Consider the following 14,733-nt stretch of genomic DNA (forward strand, 5'->3'; position numbering starts at 1 on the left):
TATTCAAATTTAAAAAGATTTACATCTCAAAGACAACATCATTCACTTTTTCAAAAAATTCAAATAAAAGGTTATTCTTTTTCAATTGTCAAAGACAACATCATTCCCTTTTTCAAAAAAATCAAACCTAATCTTTTACTTTTGGTATATGACAAAATGAGCACACTTTCCTTTTCAAAAAATTCAAACCTAATCTTTTACTTTTTGCATATGACAAAAAGAGCACACTTTCCTTTTCAAAAAATTCAAACCTAATCTTTTACTTTTTGCATATGACAAAAGGAGCACACTTTCCTTTTCAAAAAAATTCAAACCTAATCTTCTACTTTTTGTATATGACAAAATGAGCACACTTTACTTTTCAAATTTTTCAAACAAAATCATCTACCTTTTGTATAAGTCTAAAAAAACATCAATCACTTTTGAAAATATTCAAATAAAACATGCACATGTAAAAGATGACAATTAATCATCTTTAATATTTTCAAAGTTCAACCCTTTAATCAAGGCATGCACATGTAAAAGATGACAATCAATCATCTTTCAAAATTTTCAAATTTAATTTTCAAAAATATTCATGTACATATGAAAAATGTATTTTAATGCTTTATGATAAATATTAATTTTGAGCATTAATCCTAATTTCGAATTTTAAGAGATTTACAACATTACTCTATGACTTTAATGTGAACTTGTTTCCTTCTTGCTCATGTTTGGTTCTTTGATATGCTTGATTATATTATGTGGACAACTTGAGTTTGAAACTCTTTTATTCTTTAAATTCATTTGTTATCATCAAAATCCATGTATAGATTTATAATCACATGAAACTTGAAACCTTGGGTTTAACAGTTTAGTCGTTAACTTTTGTACAAATATTTTAATTTAGGTTATCGTGATACGACTAGGTTACTGTCCCAAAATGTAGGAAGTACGTTACTAGAGTCAAGTAAGTGGAATTCCTATGCTAAACTTTGCATAAAAAGAAAATAAACTGAGATCGATTTTATAAAAAGATATGCATGTTATGTGTTGAAAAGAAATGCAAAAAAAACCTTAATTATATATTCTGCATTACTCATGAAATTAGTATAAAAGAGAATATTTTCTAACATAACTAGTGTATACATGAGCAAAATTTTGGCATACTGTTTCTAAATTGCGCAAAAGAGAAAATTTGAAATTTGAAAATATTTTACATGTTATATGAATATGCTCTAAATTTGTTTTAATTATGTAAAAATGATATGAATTTGTTTAGTACTCTATTTTGATATGAGGTGGCATCTAAAAAACCTTTGGCATGATATTTTGATTTTATTTCTAATTTTGATTTTGGTTCTGATACGATATTCTGATTATGTTATATGGTTGGTATCAACTTCTCTGATATGAGTGCATCCACTTGAGAATAAAATAGTTTTCTGCGTTGTCTTTTCTGTGTGCACATTTGGAGTTTCGAGAATGAATAAGGGGAAGATTCATATTTTGATACTGCCTAGTTTGGCAACCGGGGATAGTATAACCCTACCACGGGTTTAAACATGGTATATGATAAAATGAAAATGTTCAGTTATATTATACCAAAGGGTCTTTGAATATGAACAGCTGATTTTTGAATATGAACAGTTTGAAATGTCGCTCTGATTTTTTAATAACACGTTTTGAGATCTGTGTATTGAAATTAAAATGTTTTGTTTCTGCATTCTGAACTGTCTAAAAAGATTCATGTTTACATACTAATATATGTTCTTTGCTTATTGAGATGTTTGATAACTTACCTTCTTATCTTTATAGTATTTTCAGATGATGTTGACGGTTTAGCTGAGGGCCAGAAATAGTGACTGTGAGCAATTCTAGCTAAGGATAGGAAGATTGAGTACCTAAGGGTACTATTGATGATTAGAGAATTTTTATTTGGTAGATGGGTTATCAATTTGTTATGGATTATTGATATTTATGTAATTAATTGAATGTTATGATTGGGGTTACCAGAGATTGTGGCAACATAGATTTGTGTTTCTTGGATTTATCATATTGATGACCTTGTGGATAAATTTATGCATTAATTTGAAGTAGATAAATTTAAGTTTTCGTGTTTTGTAGTCTTTGAGAATGATATTTATGTTTGGGATATATGATTATAGGTGATAGGTAGTAACTTTCCAATCCATCCAGGCACAGGGCGTTACACCACATGACATTATGTGATGCTGCCACATTAAGAGGGTCATCTAAGCGGCGAGTTTCAAATGGCCAATAGCAATACTCAAATTTAAAACAAGAAGTAACAGACAAATATCGGTTGGCATTGCCAAAAGGGTAAAAAAGAGAAAATCATGAACAAGAACAAGTAAAAAATTCTTCGATCAATGGTCATCAAGCAATTGCATATTAAGCGAAGTGAAATAGTTTAATTTGATATGATGCTCCTTCCAAAGTTACCTATTGGAATAACATTGCTTCTTAATATGTTAAATACATGAAAAGGGTTTAGGATTACAGATGTTGACATAGATGTAATGTATGTTTACCACTGCAAGACTTATAGAGAACCACCGTCACATATTTGGCTAGAAACCTATTAGTTGTCCCAAGTGCTACAACAGACGGCCCACTCTTCCCTTTTTGCATGTAAAGATGATTAAGTACAACATGTCGAGGTCTTGACAAAGGAGGCAGAATCTCCATGTTCGATGCAGGAACGTTCAGCAGAGTCATCTGTAAGTGTGGAGGCACCAATGGCGGCCCCTTCTCAAAATCTTCAGATCCAAGTGGCAAACTGTTATAACTTGATTCTGGGGACTCTGGAGGTTCAAAACTGGAAATGCTTTCAATGTCTTCTGGAACATACTCCTGTACATCAAATCAAAACAGCTTGATAAGTTACATTAATAAACATACACTTCAGTCTAAATTAGAAAGTCGCTTCCCTAAAGTCTAGCCAACATTAATTTCCGAAGTCCCCATAGATAGTCGGCGTATGCAACTCCTATGTATAGGCATAGTCAGCATATTTTAACGACCCAAAACATAGTCAGCATATGCAAATCCTAGTTGCTGAAACAAAGTCCCCGTAGATAAACTACTAATGCATGTTCCCTAAACAACTTTTACATTCATTTCATATGTAGGCATAAACCAGAAAAACGGAGAAGATATTAACCTGCAAGTCCAAAACGTTGTAAGCGTTGCCTGCCTCATCTTGGGCCCAGGGCAAGTCAGGGGCATACCTCCACTGTCCATCAACAACAAACCTGTACTGGTAAACACCAGATGGTAGAACTTTCATTATAATGAAGTCTTTTCCTGACCTCTGCAGGTGTATTCTGATGATCAAAATAAATGGAATGTTAGATGTTTACATAGAAGTTTATGAAGCATGTGCATGATTTAGAGAAAGAAAGAAGGCACCGAGTTTCTTGGACCTCGTCCTCCAATTATCCCATGACCCCTCCACAGCTACTTCCTTGCCATCATAGCTCCATGTAATCATTATTGGAATTCCTTGCTCCCTGCACATGCCTTCATACCCTGAAGCAGTTTGCATCCATGAATGGCTCGAACCGTACATCTCACCAGGTCTTCGTAATGGAACCACAGGGGCCTGGAAGCAGAACAAAAAAGAAAAAGGGGAAGGCATGATGAACAAGAGGCACATGCATATGCAGTTCATAGCAACATATTTTCTGCTCAAGCATGTTAGGTATTCAACAGGAATGAATTTACTTATATTGATTCAATGCTATTTAAAATGCTTTTGAGGGACCTCAGATAATTTTCTTTTATCAGTAAATAAGGGACCTCAGATCAAACATAAGTATAAAAGCCCAATAAAGTATAACAGAAGTTTTTATGCTATGATGTCCCTATAAGCACTGCCTCCACGGCAACACTCCCAAGAGGCCAGAAAAACCCAGCAAAACGAAAACGGAATGATATACTTTTGTCAAAGTTCTAATAAATATAAGGTCATCTTGGTTGTAAGCTGGATAGAATCAGAAAGTCAATTCCTACAGAGAGAAAAATCGAAATTCTCCACTCAGGTGCTATTTTTTCCATCCAAGGCTGTATGCCTCCTTAGAAGTGATAATATACTGACATTCGTTGCTACTTTCAGACAGCTAAAGTACAGGTGCATCACATAAACCATACTCTAAATGCATAAACTAACATAGAAGCACTTTGCAAGAGGTAAAAGCACTCAAAGTTTTCTTCCGTTAAATGGAGCAGCTAACATGGGGAAAATCTATAATTAAGGGCCTTTTAAACACTAGTATTCTAGTTGGACTTTCATCGAACTAAAGTAACGTGTGCCCACGGAAGCATGGGACGCAATATTGAAGGTAACTCCAAAGATCTCAAACGAACTACTTTCACTTCAATTATGCTAAATAATAATCCATCACCACCCAGGAAACATTTACAGCACCATTTTAACCGATTGATCAAATACCCTTTTGCTTGGCACTAACATTAATCACCGAGTCATAAAACCCCATGTCTAAAAAACTCAACTTGGCTCATAAAAATAAAAAACTGCACTTGGCAATAACTGATACCAAACCTCAAGTCTCCTACCCAAAGTTTACATCAAATTAGCACAGGCAACAGGAAACCAATACGGATGCCGAGATAAAGAGAAAAGGAACTCACTTGAGGAGTGAACATCAGGGGTGATTGGGTGGCCCTTGGGCTATGAGGAGGGGTCTGACCCATCAAGTCAGAAGGAGAAACAGAGACACCATGAGCTTCTACTGGTGCTGCAATTCCTTGCTCCAAACTATCACTACAACCACCTTCTCTTGCATTCACATTACCCATTTAATTATCGCCAACCAAAAAACAAAAACAAAAGAAAAGAAAAGAAACCCACCTGCAGAACCTCATACAAGTGTGTCTCACAATAAGTTAAAAACACAATTATACTTGCATCCACTATGAATTAAGAAAAACCAAGAGCATCCCAGCAAAGAGAATCCCTTCTACAAGCCCCATTTTGGAGAACTTTGCCACAAAACAAAAACTTAATAATACCAACAACAAAAAATAACAATTACAAACATAAAATAAGAAGGCTTTTGACAAGCACTAAGAAGCACAAAGGAGAAAGTGAAACCGGAGGAAATGTTAATTAAATACTCAGTTCAAATAACCTCCGACGAGTTTGGAAGATCCAAATTTCCAATGGTGGTCCAGTGAATATGATGTTTTAGGTAGTGGGGATGGACGTCACGTCATCATTTTGACAAAGTTCTTTCCTTGCTTTTCTCGAAATCCTGATTATTCTCTCGTAATTTTTTTTTTTCCAAATTTTTCTGTGTCGCGGAACCAGCATTTGGGTTCACCCAGACAAGATTAAAAGATAGGATTGAAAGAAATTGATGTTTGCGATAAAAAGAAAAACCCAAGAAATCATTTGCTTTTGCTTTGCCGGTTGTAGGAGATCCGCCCCCTTTTTTTTTTTTTTAAAATTCTATATGCAGTTATTTTTGCGAACTTCTTTGTACACTCCAGTAATATAATTAGTTGTATATTAAAAAAAATTAATCCAACCAATCATATCAATAAAGTATACAAAAAGTACATAAAAATAACTATACGTAGCATTACTCTTTTTTTTAATATCTATTGTGGCCCGTGGGCAAAGTCTAAAAACTTTTACTTCATTACTCTACAAATTCGCATGGCAGTATTTCAAAAAAAAAAAAAAAAAACATGGCAGCCAATGCAGTAATATCACATCAATCACAACATAAACATTCGCCATAAAAACCGTGAACTTAAAATAATTAATTTAAAATTTACCCATTAATTAAAATTCTTAAAAACTATATAAATGTTACAATACTCAGTCTTAAATTTTAATCGTACTGGTAGACAATAGTACATCTCATGAGATTTACAGATTATTTCTCTCCTACATCCGCCGATGAATTTAGGCATAAAACATCGTATAACATTGCTCCTCCTCCTCCTCCTCCTCCTCCTCCTCCTCCTCCTCCTCCTCCTCTCTCTCTCTCTCTCTCTTAATTCTTCCTTTCACATATTTTGCCTATCAATATTTCTTTTATTTAATTTTATTTTACTATCTTCGTAATCGAAAAAAAAAGATTTACAACTTTTCGACAACTCTCAAAAGATACACGGCACAAATAGATCTACAGGTCAAAAATTATTTAGAAAAAAGTAGTAATTTTATAAAAATCACTGCACGTGATTCTCACGCATAGTCCACATCTGTGTGTGGTCTTTATACACCATCCCTTCCGACAACTTTTCTCAACACGAGTAATAGGTGACTGAATTCGCTACTATTAGACCTTTCAAATATGATATTTGTGGCTAAAAAAAGTTAAGTGTTTTACCTTCACAAGTCATCACATATTTCAGAGTCTACCAAAATTGATCCAAACTATAATCCATTCTTTTTCACATTTATTTTATTATTTTCCTTTTTAGTTTCATTATTGTTAATTAAAATAAAAAAATAGTTCATCTCTCAAACGTTTGTCTGTACAGGTTGAATCCTCTCAATTTATCAAGAGTGAGGTTGTGTCTCTGTTTAAGTAGAAAGTGTTATCTCTTAGATATTTATATATATAGAGTATTAGTAATAATGAAGATCACCAGACCAATCATAAAAAAAGAAATAGTACATTAGTAGCCTCATATTATTTTAATTGAAAATATCCCAAATGTATCCGTTATATCCTCATTACTATTGTTACTTTCCGTTAATTTTCTCACCCGTCCAGCAAAAGTAAAATCGAAAGATTTCGAATGAAAATGATAGAGGTTTTATCTGTCGTCCACATTTTCAATCCTCTAAGAGTATCTTAAATCTCCTCAACACTTATCACTACTATTTATTATTTTATTATTACCTTTTACTTATTTTTATTACTATTTATTACTTTTTACCTATTTTTTATTATTATTTATAATTCTTCTCAACACTTCTCAACGTTCAAATACACCCTAATTCATTTTCCAACCACTTTCACCTGTTTCATGACACGACTTTTGCCGATTTAATTAAAGACACGATATGGAACTAAAGCCCTACTTTTTATTTTGTTGACAAAAGAAACAAACAACAACCACCTCTCTCCTTTATTACCAAAATTATTAACTTTCGCGTTAAATATTTTCTTCCACAAAATTGAAACCAGGTAGTTAGATCCCCATTTTATGTTGATGGCTATTTGTAGTACCTTTTTTTTTTTTTCTTTTTTTAGCAAAGGTACCTTTTATTTTAATTTTAAAATTTTCTTTTCTACCTAATTAAAAAGAGTTAGGCCCGATCTAGAGCTATATGGTACAAAAGGCTTTGTCTATCCAAACGGTGTAAATAAAACATTATAAAATAATATAAAATTGACAATGAACAGTATAAAACAATAAATAAACAGTATAAAACAGATAGAAATGGTAAGTAAACAGTAAATGAATTGTGCAAAATCTCAAGTAAATGGGTACTCTCCAAATTATGGGACCTACACTTTTTTTATATTCTAAAAAATAAAAATTATCTCATCTCATTTTATTATTTAAATATATATTTTTTTATAAATTATTTTATCTCATCTTAATTTAAAAATCTTACTACTATCTAAAATATATCATCTAAACTGTAATTAAAGGATGACTTAATATCATGCTCCTTGTAAGTTTGGTGCGCTGAGATACTATATATTATGAGAAATTTTTTAATCTAATACAATTAAAACTTTATTTATTAATTGACGTAGCTGGTATGTCAAAATATAGATTTATAATTAGAATTCTTTGTAAAATTTACTTAATTGACTGATAATATTATTTTAAAATTAGTTCTAATTTAGTTATATAGTTTAGATGAAAGAATATGAAATGGAATAAGATGAAATATTTTATTAAAAATAAAATAAAATATTATTATAATATTAATTTTATTTTAAAATTTAAACATTTTAAATTATTTAATATATTTTATAAAAAAATTTTAAAAATTTATAATAATTATATGAAAGGAGATAAATAGTTTGATTTTATAAAATCAGATCTTAACGAAACAATTACATCATTAGTGACATTAACCAGACTACAGGGGGCAGGATACTTCCGTTACCTACATAGGCCGTAGGCGCATGTTCACTTCCGCACGGGCTTGGACGGCGCAAAGAGATGCCAGGTGTGTTATATATATAATCTTGAGGCAATAAAACAAACACATAAATAACGTACATAGCAGACAATTCCATCTCCACCGAATGAAAGAGCCAAGCACAGCGAAGCTCGTGAGTTTTCCGTAATTTCCTGCCGGCTTCCTTGAATTTGTTTCTTTGTTGTGATAGAGTCTAGCACCGCTATCTAAAATGATACTCCGTATTGCTAGTGTCGATTCCTTTGCTTATTTTTAGATTTTGTTTCAAATATGGCCGCCGCCTGGATTGTTTCTATCTACTGCTCTATTCTTCTTGAAAAAATATAATTGTCCTTGATATAATTATGTATTAATCTGTACATCAATATAATGTGATTAGTCAAAAAGTAGATTTTATTAAAAATAATATTAATTTAAATTTTAAGTATGAATGAATCAGTATTAATACACAGATTAATATGCGACTGTACTTATATATAACAAAACTCATTATTCTTTCTTTTTGAGTTCCTCAACAAAGAGCAGACGACAGACCATTCAAGCGAAAGATTGGAGAGTAAAGATCTATAAGTTTTTTTTTTTTTTTTTTTAAGAAGAGCTAGAAGCCATCCACGTAGCAATTTCGTCTTAATTTTATTAATAAACTTTTATTTATGACAGAAGAATACCGTAATTACAACCCGTAAAGATCTATAAGTTATTTGCATACTCTTTTGTGGAATTGTCCTCGAACCCCTAACTAACTAGGTTGAGGAAGATTGCGTTAATCCAAGAACTTACCACAATTTTTAATTGTATCTTTCTAGTTATTAGTGTGTTTTAGTATTTTTTTTTTTGAAGGAGTGTGTTTTGGTATTTGAAAATATGGATTTACAGTTATAATGTTTATTTAACATCGACATATAACATTGTTTTAAAATTAATGTGACAATTATAACATTTTTTTTAAGTAATGACAATTATAACAATAATGATATTAAGGTTCGGTTAGGTAAGTAAGATGAGAATTTTAAGTTTTAAGATAAAATATTAAAATATTAAATTTTAATATTATTATTGTTTTGAGATTTAAAAAAGTTAAAAAAAAATTAAATTATTTATTATATTTTATATAGAGATTTGAGAAAATTATAATATTGAGATGAGAATTTTAAATTGAAAAATTCTACTCATAAGCCTCTTACACCACATATTACTGTTTTTATTATTTTTTTAATTTTTTTCTTTTACCAAATGTGTAGTATATAGATAATTAATAGAAGACTTTAATTATTTTAAGAAGAATAAAACTAAATAAAATGAAAAAAATTACATAATGTGTGATTTATAAGACTTATAAATAACAAAAATTCCTTTAGATTTGATAGGAAAATTTTAAGGTGTCAAACTGAACCTAAGTAGACTAGAAGTGACAGGACACTTTCGTTTGCTACATGGGCCGTAGGCGCACTTGGTTCTGCGTTGTTCAGTGTTCACCTCTATGGACTTGGACGGTGTAAATAGAAGCCAGTTGTGTTAGCTAAGTCTTCTTTGAAGCAATAAAACACACATAAAGTCGTGACCCGGCCCAAGTCCATCAAAAACCCTATTTTGTTTTATTTTTCTATTTTTTTCTACTCGTCTTGAGACGTCTCCCACCTTACCTCCCCCCCCCCCCCTCTTTACCCGGCGATGAAATGCTACCCTATGCATAACGACCGCAGCGTCCGTCCCCTACCGTTCTCTTTCTCGTCCCCGTCTCACTGCCGCTGTTCTCAACTTCCACAGTAAGTCTTCTCCGTCTGTTTGTCTCTCTCTGTTCGTTTCCCTTCTCTCTCTCTTTCTCTCTCTCTCTCTCTCTCTCTCTCTCTCTATTTTCGTTTCCGTGACACGCCACCGTCGTCCGATCCCGATATCCACGCCGGTAATTACTCCGGCTCCGTTCGTCTCTCTCTCTCCCCCCCTTGGGTCTTTTCTCAGTCGTTCCCTCTCTCCGTAGAAATTCTTTTGCCGCTGCCGTCCGACACGTCGTCCGTCTCAGCCTCGCCGGCCTGTAAGTCTCATATTTCCCACAGTACCTTCATTTTTTTTAGTGATATTTAGAAGAGGAGCAAAGCCGCTTTAGCTGAAAGTTCCGGATAGAAAAGCAACTTGATCGAACTTCCAGGATCTGCTATTGAAGAGAGCATACAAAAGCTGTATAATTAACTGGGAAGTTTCCGTTACTGATTCCAAATAGTTTTGCCACGTCATGTATGTTATTGATTAGCAGTATGTATTTTTTTAGTTTGTTAAGTTAAAGGTTTCGCACACGCAAATTTCAATTGCTTGTTTTGCATTCACTTTTTACCAAGCAGTTTCCTGGCAGTTTCCGTGGTATCGTAAGATACGTTTTGTGGTCCGAATCACCAACAGGCATGCAATGCTTAAAAACTACTAGAAGTTAATATTCTTCCGTAGGTTCTTGGTATTTTCCACTTCTGGTAAAACCTCTTGTATTTTGTGATGGATCAAGTACTTTTCACATGCTAGACCTTACTTGCCACATATGAGCGTAGGCTACATCTTTAGGTGGAGTTAAATCTTTGGGCCAAAATGTTGCAGTTTGTATAAGTCCGAGCTAAGTCAAGTTTGTCATAATTGTAAACATCATTTACTTGCATAATATGAGTATTGTAGATGTACTTATAAAGAGTAAAATGAGCGTTTTAGATGTTGAGAACCTTCCTGACTGGTTCAAACTTCTGAGTTCCTTTCTTCATTCTACTCTTGTTATTAACTAGTTGCTGTTTAGATACCCATATCCTTTCTATAATTATTTTTTTCCTGCTTTCTCAGTTCTTCTGAAAATGCAAAGTATAAGAGATTCCATCCTGAGGCATGTGAGGGTGGGGGTGTCAGCTGAAAGGTGGTTATTAACTGACAATTGGAATGTGCTCAAGCAATTGAGCCGCAAGATGTGCTCATCAACAACAACTAGCCCTGATCAAATAATGGACCGAGTTCTTGAACTGGTTAAGAAATTTGATAAAATTGATGCCTCTAAGGTAATTGATAGTTATCTTCCAAAGTTTTTTATGGACTGTGTTATGTGTCCCTCTTAAATTTTTGCGGAAACAACAAATTGCAAATTATACTGTATATAATCTTTTGCATGTTGAACAATCCTGCGTGTTGGATAATGTTCTATCTTGAGATATATGCTTTCACAAAATTTAGCCCATGATCAAAGAAAATTAATGTTTTTTTTTTTCCTTTTTATTTATATTTTTATTTTTTATTTTTTATTTTTTTCACTTAAACACTTCAATAGGTTACCGATACAGCTGATTTTCAAAAAGATTTGAGCCTGGACAGCTTGGACAGGGTAGAGCTTGTTATGGCTTTTGAGCAAGAATTCTCCATTGAGATCCCTGATGATAATGCAGATAAGCTTACTTGCTGTGCTGATGTTGCAAAGTACATAGTTTCTGGAGTTGAGCAAAAAGTTGTGGAGAAATCCTGATTTGGTTTTCAATTTTATCGTCCCTTCAAGCATTTACTCAAGGATTCGTCTTCTATGGTTTCTTGACATTAGCTAGTTGGGTGCAAAATTTCTGTGGGGTCAATCTCTCTATTCTTTTGTAATTCTCATATTGAAACTGCAATTCAATAATTCCAATTTCTTCTGCGGAAGAAATCTCATTTAGTTATTTATAACTATTGAACACACCATTACTTACATACATACTGTGTATGCCATCATTCTGCTTTTTACAAATGCATCTCTCACAACTTATAGATGGAGAGGTTTGGAAGCCATGGTTCAATGCTGTGACTGAAGCATCATCCGAATGAGCCATGGCGCTCTATATTTACTTACCTGCTTGCCAAATACATTTCTACCATAACATCTCTTTGTGACCACTCCCCTTCACGCATGCTTGCAGTGGTCTAGAAGTCAAATGCAGGAACTTAATGCTTCCTGCACTGTAAGAACGGATGCTGTTCCCGACCGATGATAGTATTATTCCCTTTTGTTTCCTGACAGAAGCTGGTCTGCAGGGCGAGTTCTTTGGTATTCTAAGTACTTTAATTGAACATGTTTTTTCTAAGTTGGGAATTGAATGAAGGTGGGAAGGAAGATCAATAATGAAATCTCCATATTCATCAGTGACACCCTGTGCCCCTCCCGATCTGCACTTCCGGCCGTGATTATGGCAATTGACAGCCACCATGGCACCTGCAGATTTTGAAGTGAACCAGATAGTGGTTGTGATTATGACGACATATATGATGATAATAGGCATTTAACCATTGTCTACCATTTAATTTTTAAATGATTGAAAATTCTCTGATCATGATGTACCCCCCGATACGAAAATGATTCAAAGCCTAGAATTGAATATGCACCCATGTATATATATACAAACATAGCTCCGAGGCAAAATTAAGTGTTGGGACTCTTGCATATAAATCTCTTTCATTGGACACTATATCTTCAACTTCAATTCTACGGTTATCTTGCTTGAAATTCAACTCATACATCCTTTTCAACTCTTGCAAACAAAATGGTTCTTTCATCATTTTTATATTCATGAAAAAATATTCTAAAATGCAAATGGGTTTGTTTCTGCTTAATTCGCATTTAGGTTAATATATCCTTTTCAACTCTTAGAAACTAAATGGATGTTTCAACATAATTATACTCATGGCAAGACAATTTTTAATGCAAATGATGTTAATTTCTGCTTTCATTTAGGTCGACGTTAACATTTATTCTCGTAAATATTGATTCACAGTTGTTTTTAATTACTTCCTCTCTCTCCCTCTCTCTCTCTCTCTCTACTTGAGAGGTTCAAAACAAACAAAAATTTAAGTGGATTTTCTTCTTTATATAATGATTTTTTCTGCATTACTACCTCCATGAAAAAAATTCACAACTACAAAACAGTTTTTTTTTTTTTTTAAAATAAAAATAAAAAAAGAAAAAAAATAATAAATATTCTTTGCTTGTTAGTACATATTGAGAGAAGATGCTGTGATCTGGAATCTCCATTTTAATTTTCCCTTTTCCGGAAGGAAATAGGTTTTTTTTTGGTGGGAGGGGGTTTACTTTCTGATCTTCGGACCAAAAAAGTCTCCAATCTTCATTCTTTTGAAAATGAAGAGGATGGATCATTAATATTTTCGTACGGATCAAAAGGAGACTTTGCCAAATCGGAGGAAACAAGCACATTGTAGTCGTGTAGATATATAAGTGAAGAAGGGTAGCTTTAAAGAATAATTTTCTACACGTTAACACAAAATCAACCAATTTACTTAGGCAGAGAAGCCTTTTCCTATTCAGTACTTCTGCAGTTCTGCACCCTTCAAATATAAAAAAACTAGTTTGCTGATAAGCTAAGTCATGTCACCTTATTAAGAACCCCTTAAAAGTCATGAAATTAAGCATTTAATTAAATTTATAGGGGCTTCTCATCTGGCCAGGAGCTAGCGTTCTGTAACTTCTTCTGTTCTATTGATCTGACTTTCCGACTTCCCGCCAATACAAGTATTCCTAGGCCTAGCATGATAATAGCTGAGGACTAAAGCATGCCTTATTCATACTATTATTTCAATGGAGTCCCTCGCATAGGCAGTCTAAAGACTGGACATCAGGATCATGTTTTCATCATCAGAAAACACAAAATCAATCACATTTTTTTTTTTTTATTCTGATAGATCGAGGATTATGCTTTAGTTTATAAGAATCACAGCCATGAATCGAAGGAACGTCTAGTGGAGGAGACTTGAGATCAGGATGAATTCAAAACACACACAGGACATTACAATCCCAGGCCAGTTATTTCACAACGAAAATATTATAAGAAGAAAACAAGTAAAAAGAAAAAAAAAAAAAATGGTAATCGAGCGTTGGAGCCTAATATCATAAAGACAGTACGTACGAGGCAATAGCGATCATCATGAACAATATGCAGTTACAAACCTGATATTGGCCAAGAACGAATATGAGGATCACCATGCAGGCATGCCTCACAGAGAATGGAACCGGTGACTAGCACGGTGGAGAGCCTCTCCTCTCCATATCCAGCCATTTGCACCAACTCTTCTCGGCTGGACAGTTCGAATAATCGGTTTTCCTGGGTGGCTACTGACCCTGGTGTACTGAAGAAGATGAACAAAATGAATATCCCCAGATAGTGGAAGCCGAAAAAGTTGCCCATCTTCTTTCTGTTCTTGAAATCTAAGACTACTCTGTCTTTAATTTCACGTACGTTGGCCGGATATGGAGCAGCAATGGACGAGCCCCCCTACCTATCTATTTATAATGTTTTTTGTTATCATTATGCCCCTTTGAGGGCCATATATTACAACCTTAACCCTCTTTAACGTATATATATATAACTTGGATGGAATGTCAAATATTTACGCTAGCTAGCTCTTTAATCGGTTTATAAGATCAATCTGTCCAGTCATTTGGGGCCTTTGGCTTGGAAGTTGGCGAAAGGGAAGTTAGAAATTAGAATGAAAAGGTTGGTAGCCTACTCTTAATTGCCTACGTACGTACGTGCTCTTTATCCATCTTTTTCTTTTTCTTTTTTCTTTTTTTCTTTTTTATATGA

The 14,733-nt window shown here is 33.5% G+C and overlaps 3 protein-coding genes across 6 annotated transcripts; 1 reads left to right on the plus strand and 2 right to left on the minus strand.

The window, feature by feature from the left end:
• Window positions 1-2,373: 2,373 nt before the first annotated feature.
• On the minus strand, window positions 2,374-5,389 carry LOC122275337 (SNF1-related protein kinase regulatory subunit beta-2-like). Of its 2 annotated transcripts, XM_043084354.1 has the most exons (5): window positions 4,877-5,389; window positions 4,657-4,799; window positions 3,429-3,607; window positions 3,167-3,329; window positions 2,374-2,856 (listed from the first exon to the last, which is right to left on the minus strand). In XM_043084354.1, the coding sequence occupies exons 2-5, from the start codon at window positions 4,717-4,719 to the stop codon at window positions 2,500-2,502; spliced, it is 762 nt and encodes a 253-aa protein (XP_042940288.1). In that variant the 5' UTR covers window positions 4,720-4,799; window positions 4,877-5,389; the 3' UTR covers window positions 2,374-2,499. The 2 variants fall into 2 exon arrangements, with proteins under 2 accessions (XP_042940288.1, XP_042940287.1); XM_043084353.1 differs by having other exon boundaries at window positions 4,657-5,388.
• A 4,370-nt stretch (window positions 5,390-9,759) lies between these two features.
• On the plus strand, window positions 9,760-11,853 carry LOC122276619 (acyl carrier protein 3, mitochondrial-like). 3 transcript variants are annotated; one of them, XM_043086487.1, is made up of 3 exons: window positions 9,760-9,915; window positions 10,967-11,175; window positions 11,442-11,853. In XM_043086487.1, exons 2-3 carry the CDS (start codon window positions 10,978-10,980, stop codon window positions 11,631-11,633), a joined length of 390 nt encoding a protein of 129 aa, XP_042942421.1. In that variant the 5' UTR covers window positions 9,760-9,915; window positions 10,967-10,977; the 3' UTR covers window positions 11,634-11,853. The 3 variants fall into 3 exon arrangements, with proteins under 3 accessions (XP_042942421.1, XP_042942420.1, XP_042942417.1); XM_043086486.1 differs by having other exon boundaries at window positions 9,785-10,381; XM_043086483.1 differs by having other exon boundaries at window positions 9,785-10,181.
• Window positions 11,776-14,420, minus strand: LOC122276618. Its single transcript, XM_043086482.1, has 2 exons — window positions 14,097-14,420; window positions 11,776-12,350 (listed from the first exon to the last, which is right to left on the minus strand). Exons 1-2 carry the CDS (start codon window positions 14,332-14,334, stop codon window positions 12,010-12,012), a joined length of 579 nt encoding a protein of 192 aa, XP_042942416.1. The 5' UTR covers window positions 14,335-14,420; the 3' UTR covers window positions 11,776-12,009.
• Between the last annotated feature and the right edge of the window lie 313 nt (window positions 14,421-14,733).

Source organism: Carya illinoinensis, chromosome 9 (assembly GCF_018687715.1).
Source record: "Carya illinoinensis cultivar Pawnee chromosome 9, C.illinoinensisPawnee_v1, whole genome shotgun sequence".
NCBI lineage: Eukaryota > Viridiplantae > Streptophyta > Magnoliopsida > Fagales > Juglandaceae > Carya > Carya illinoinensis.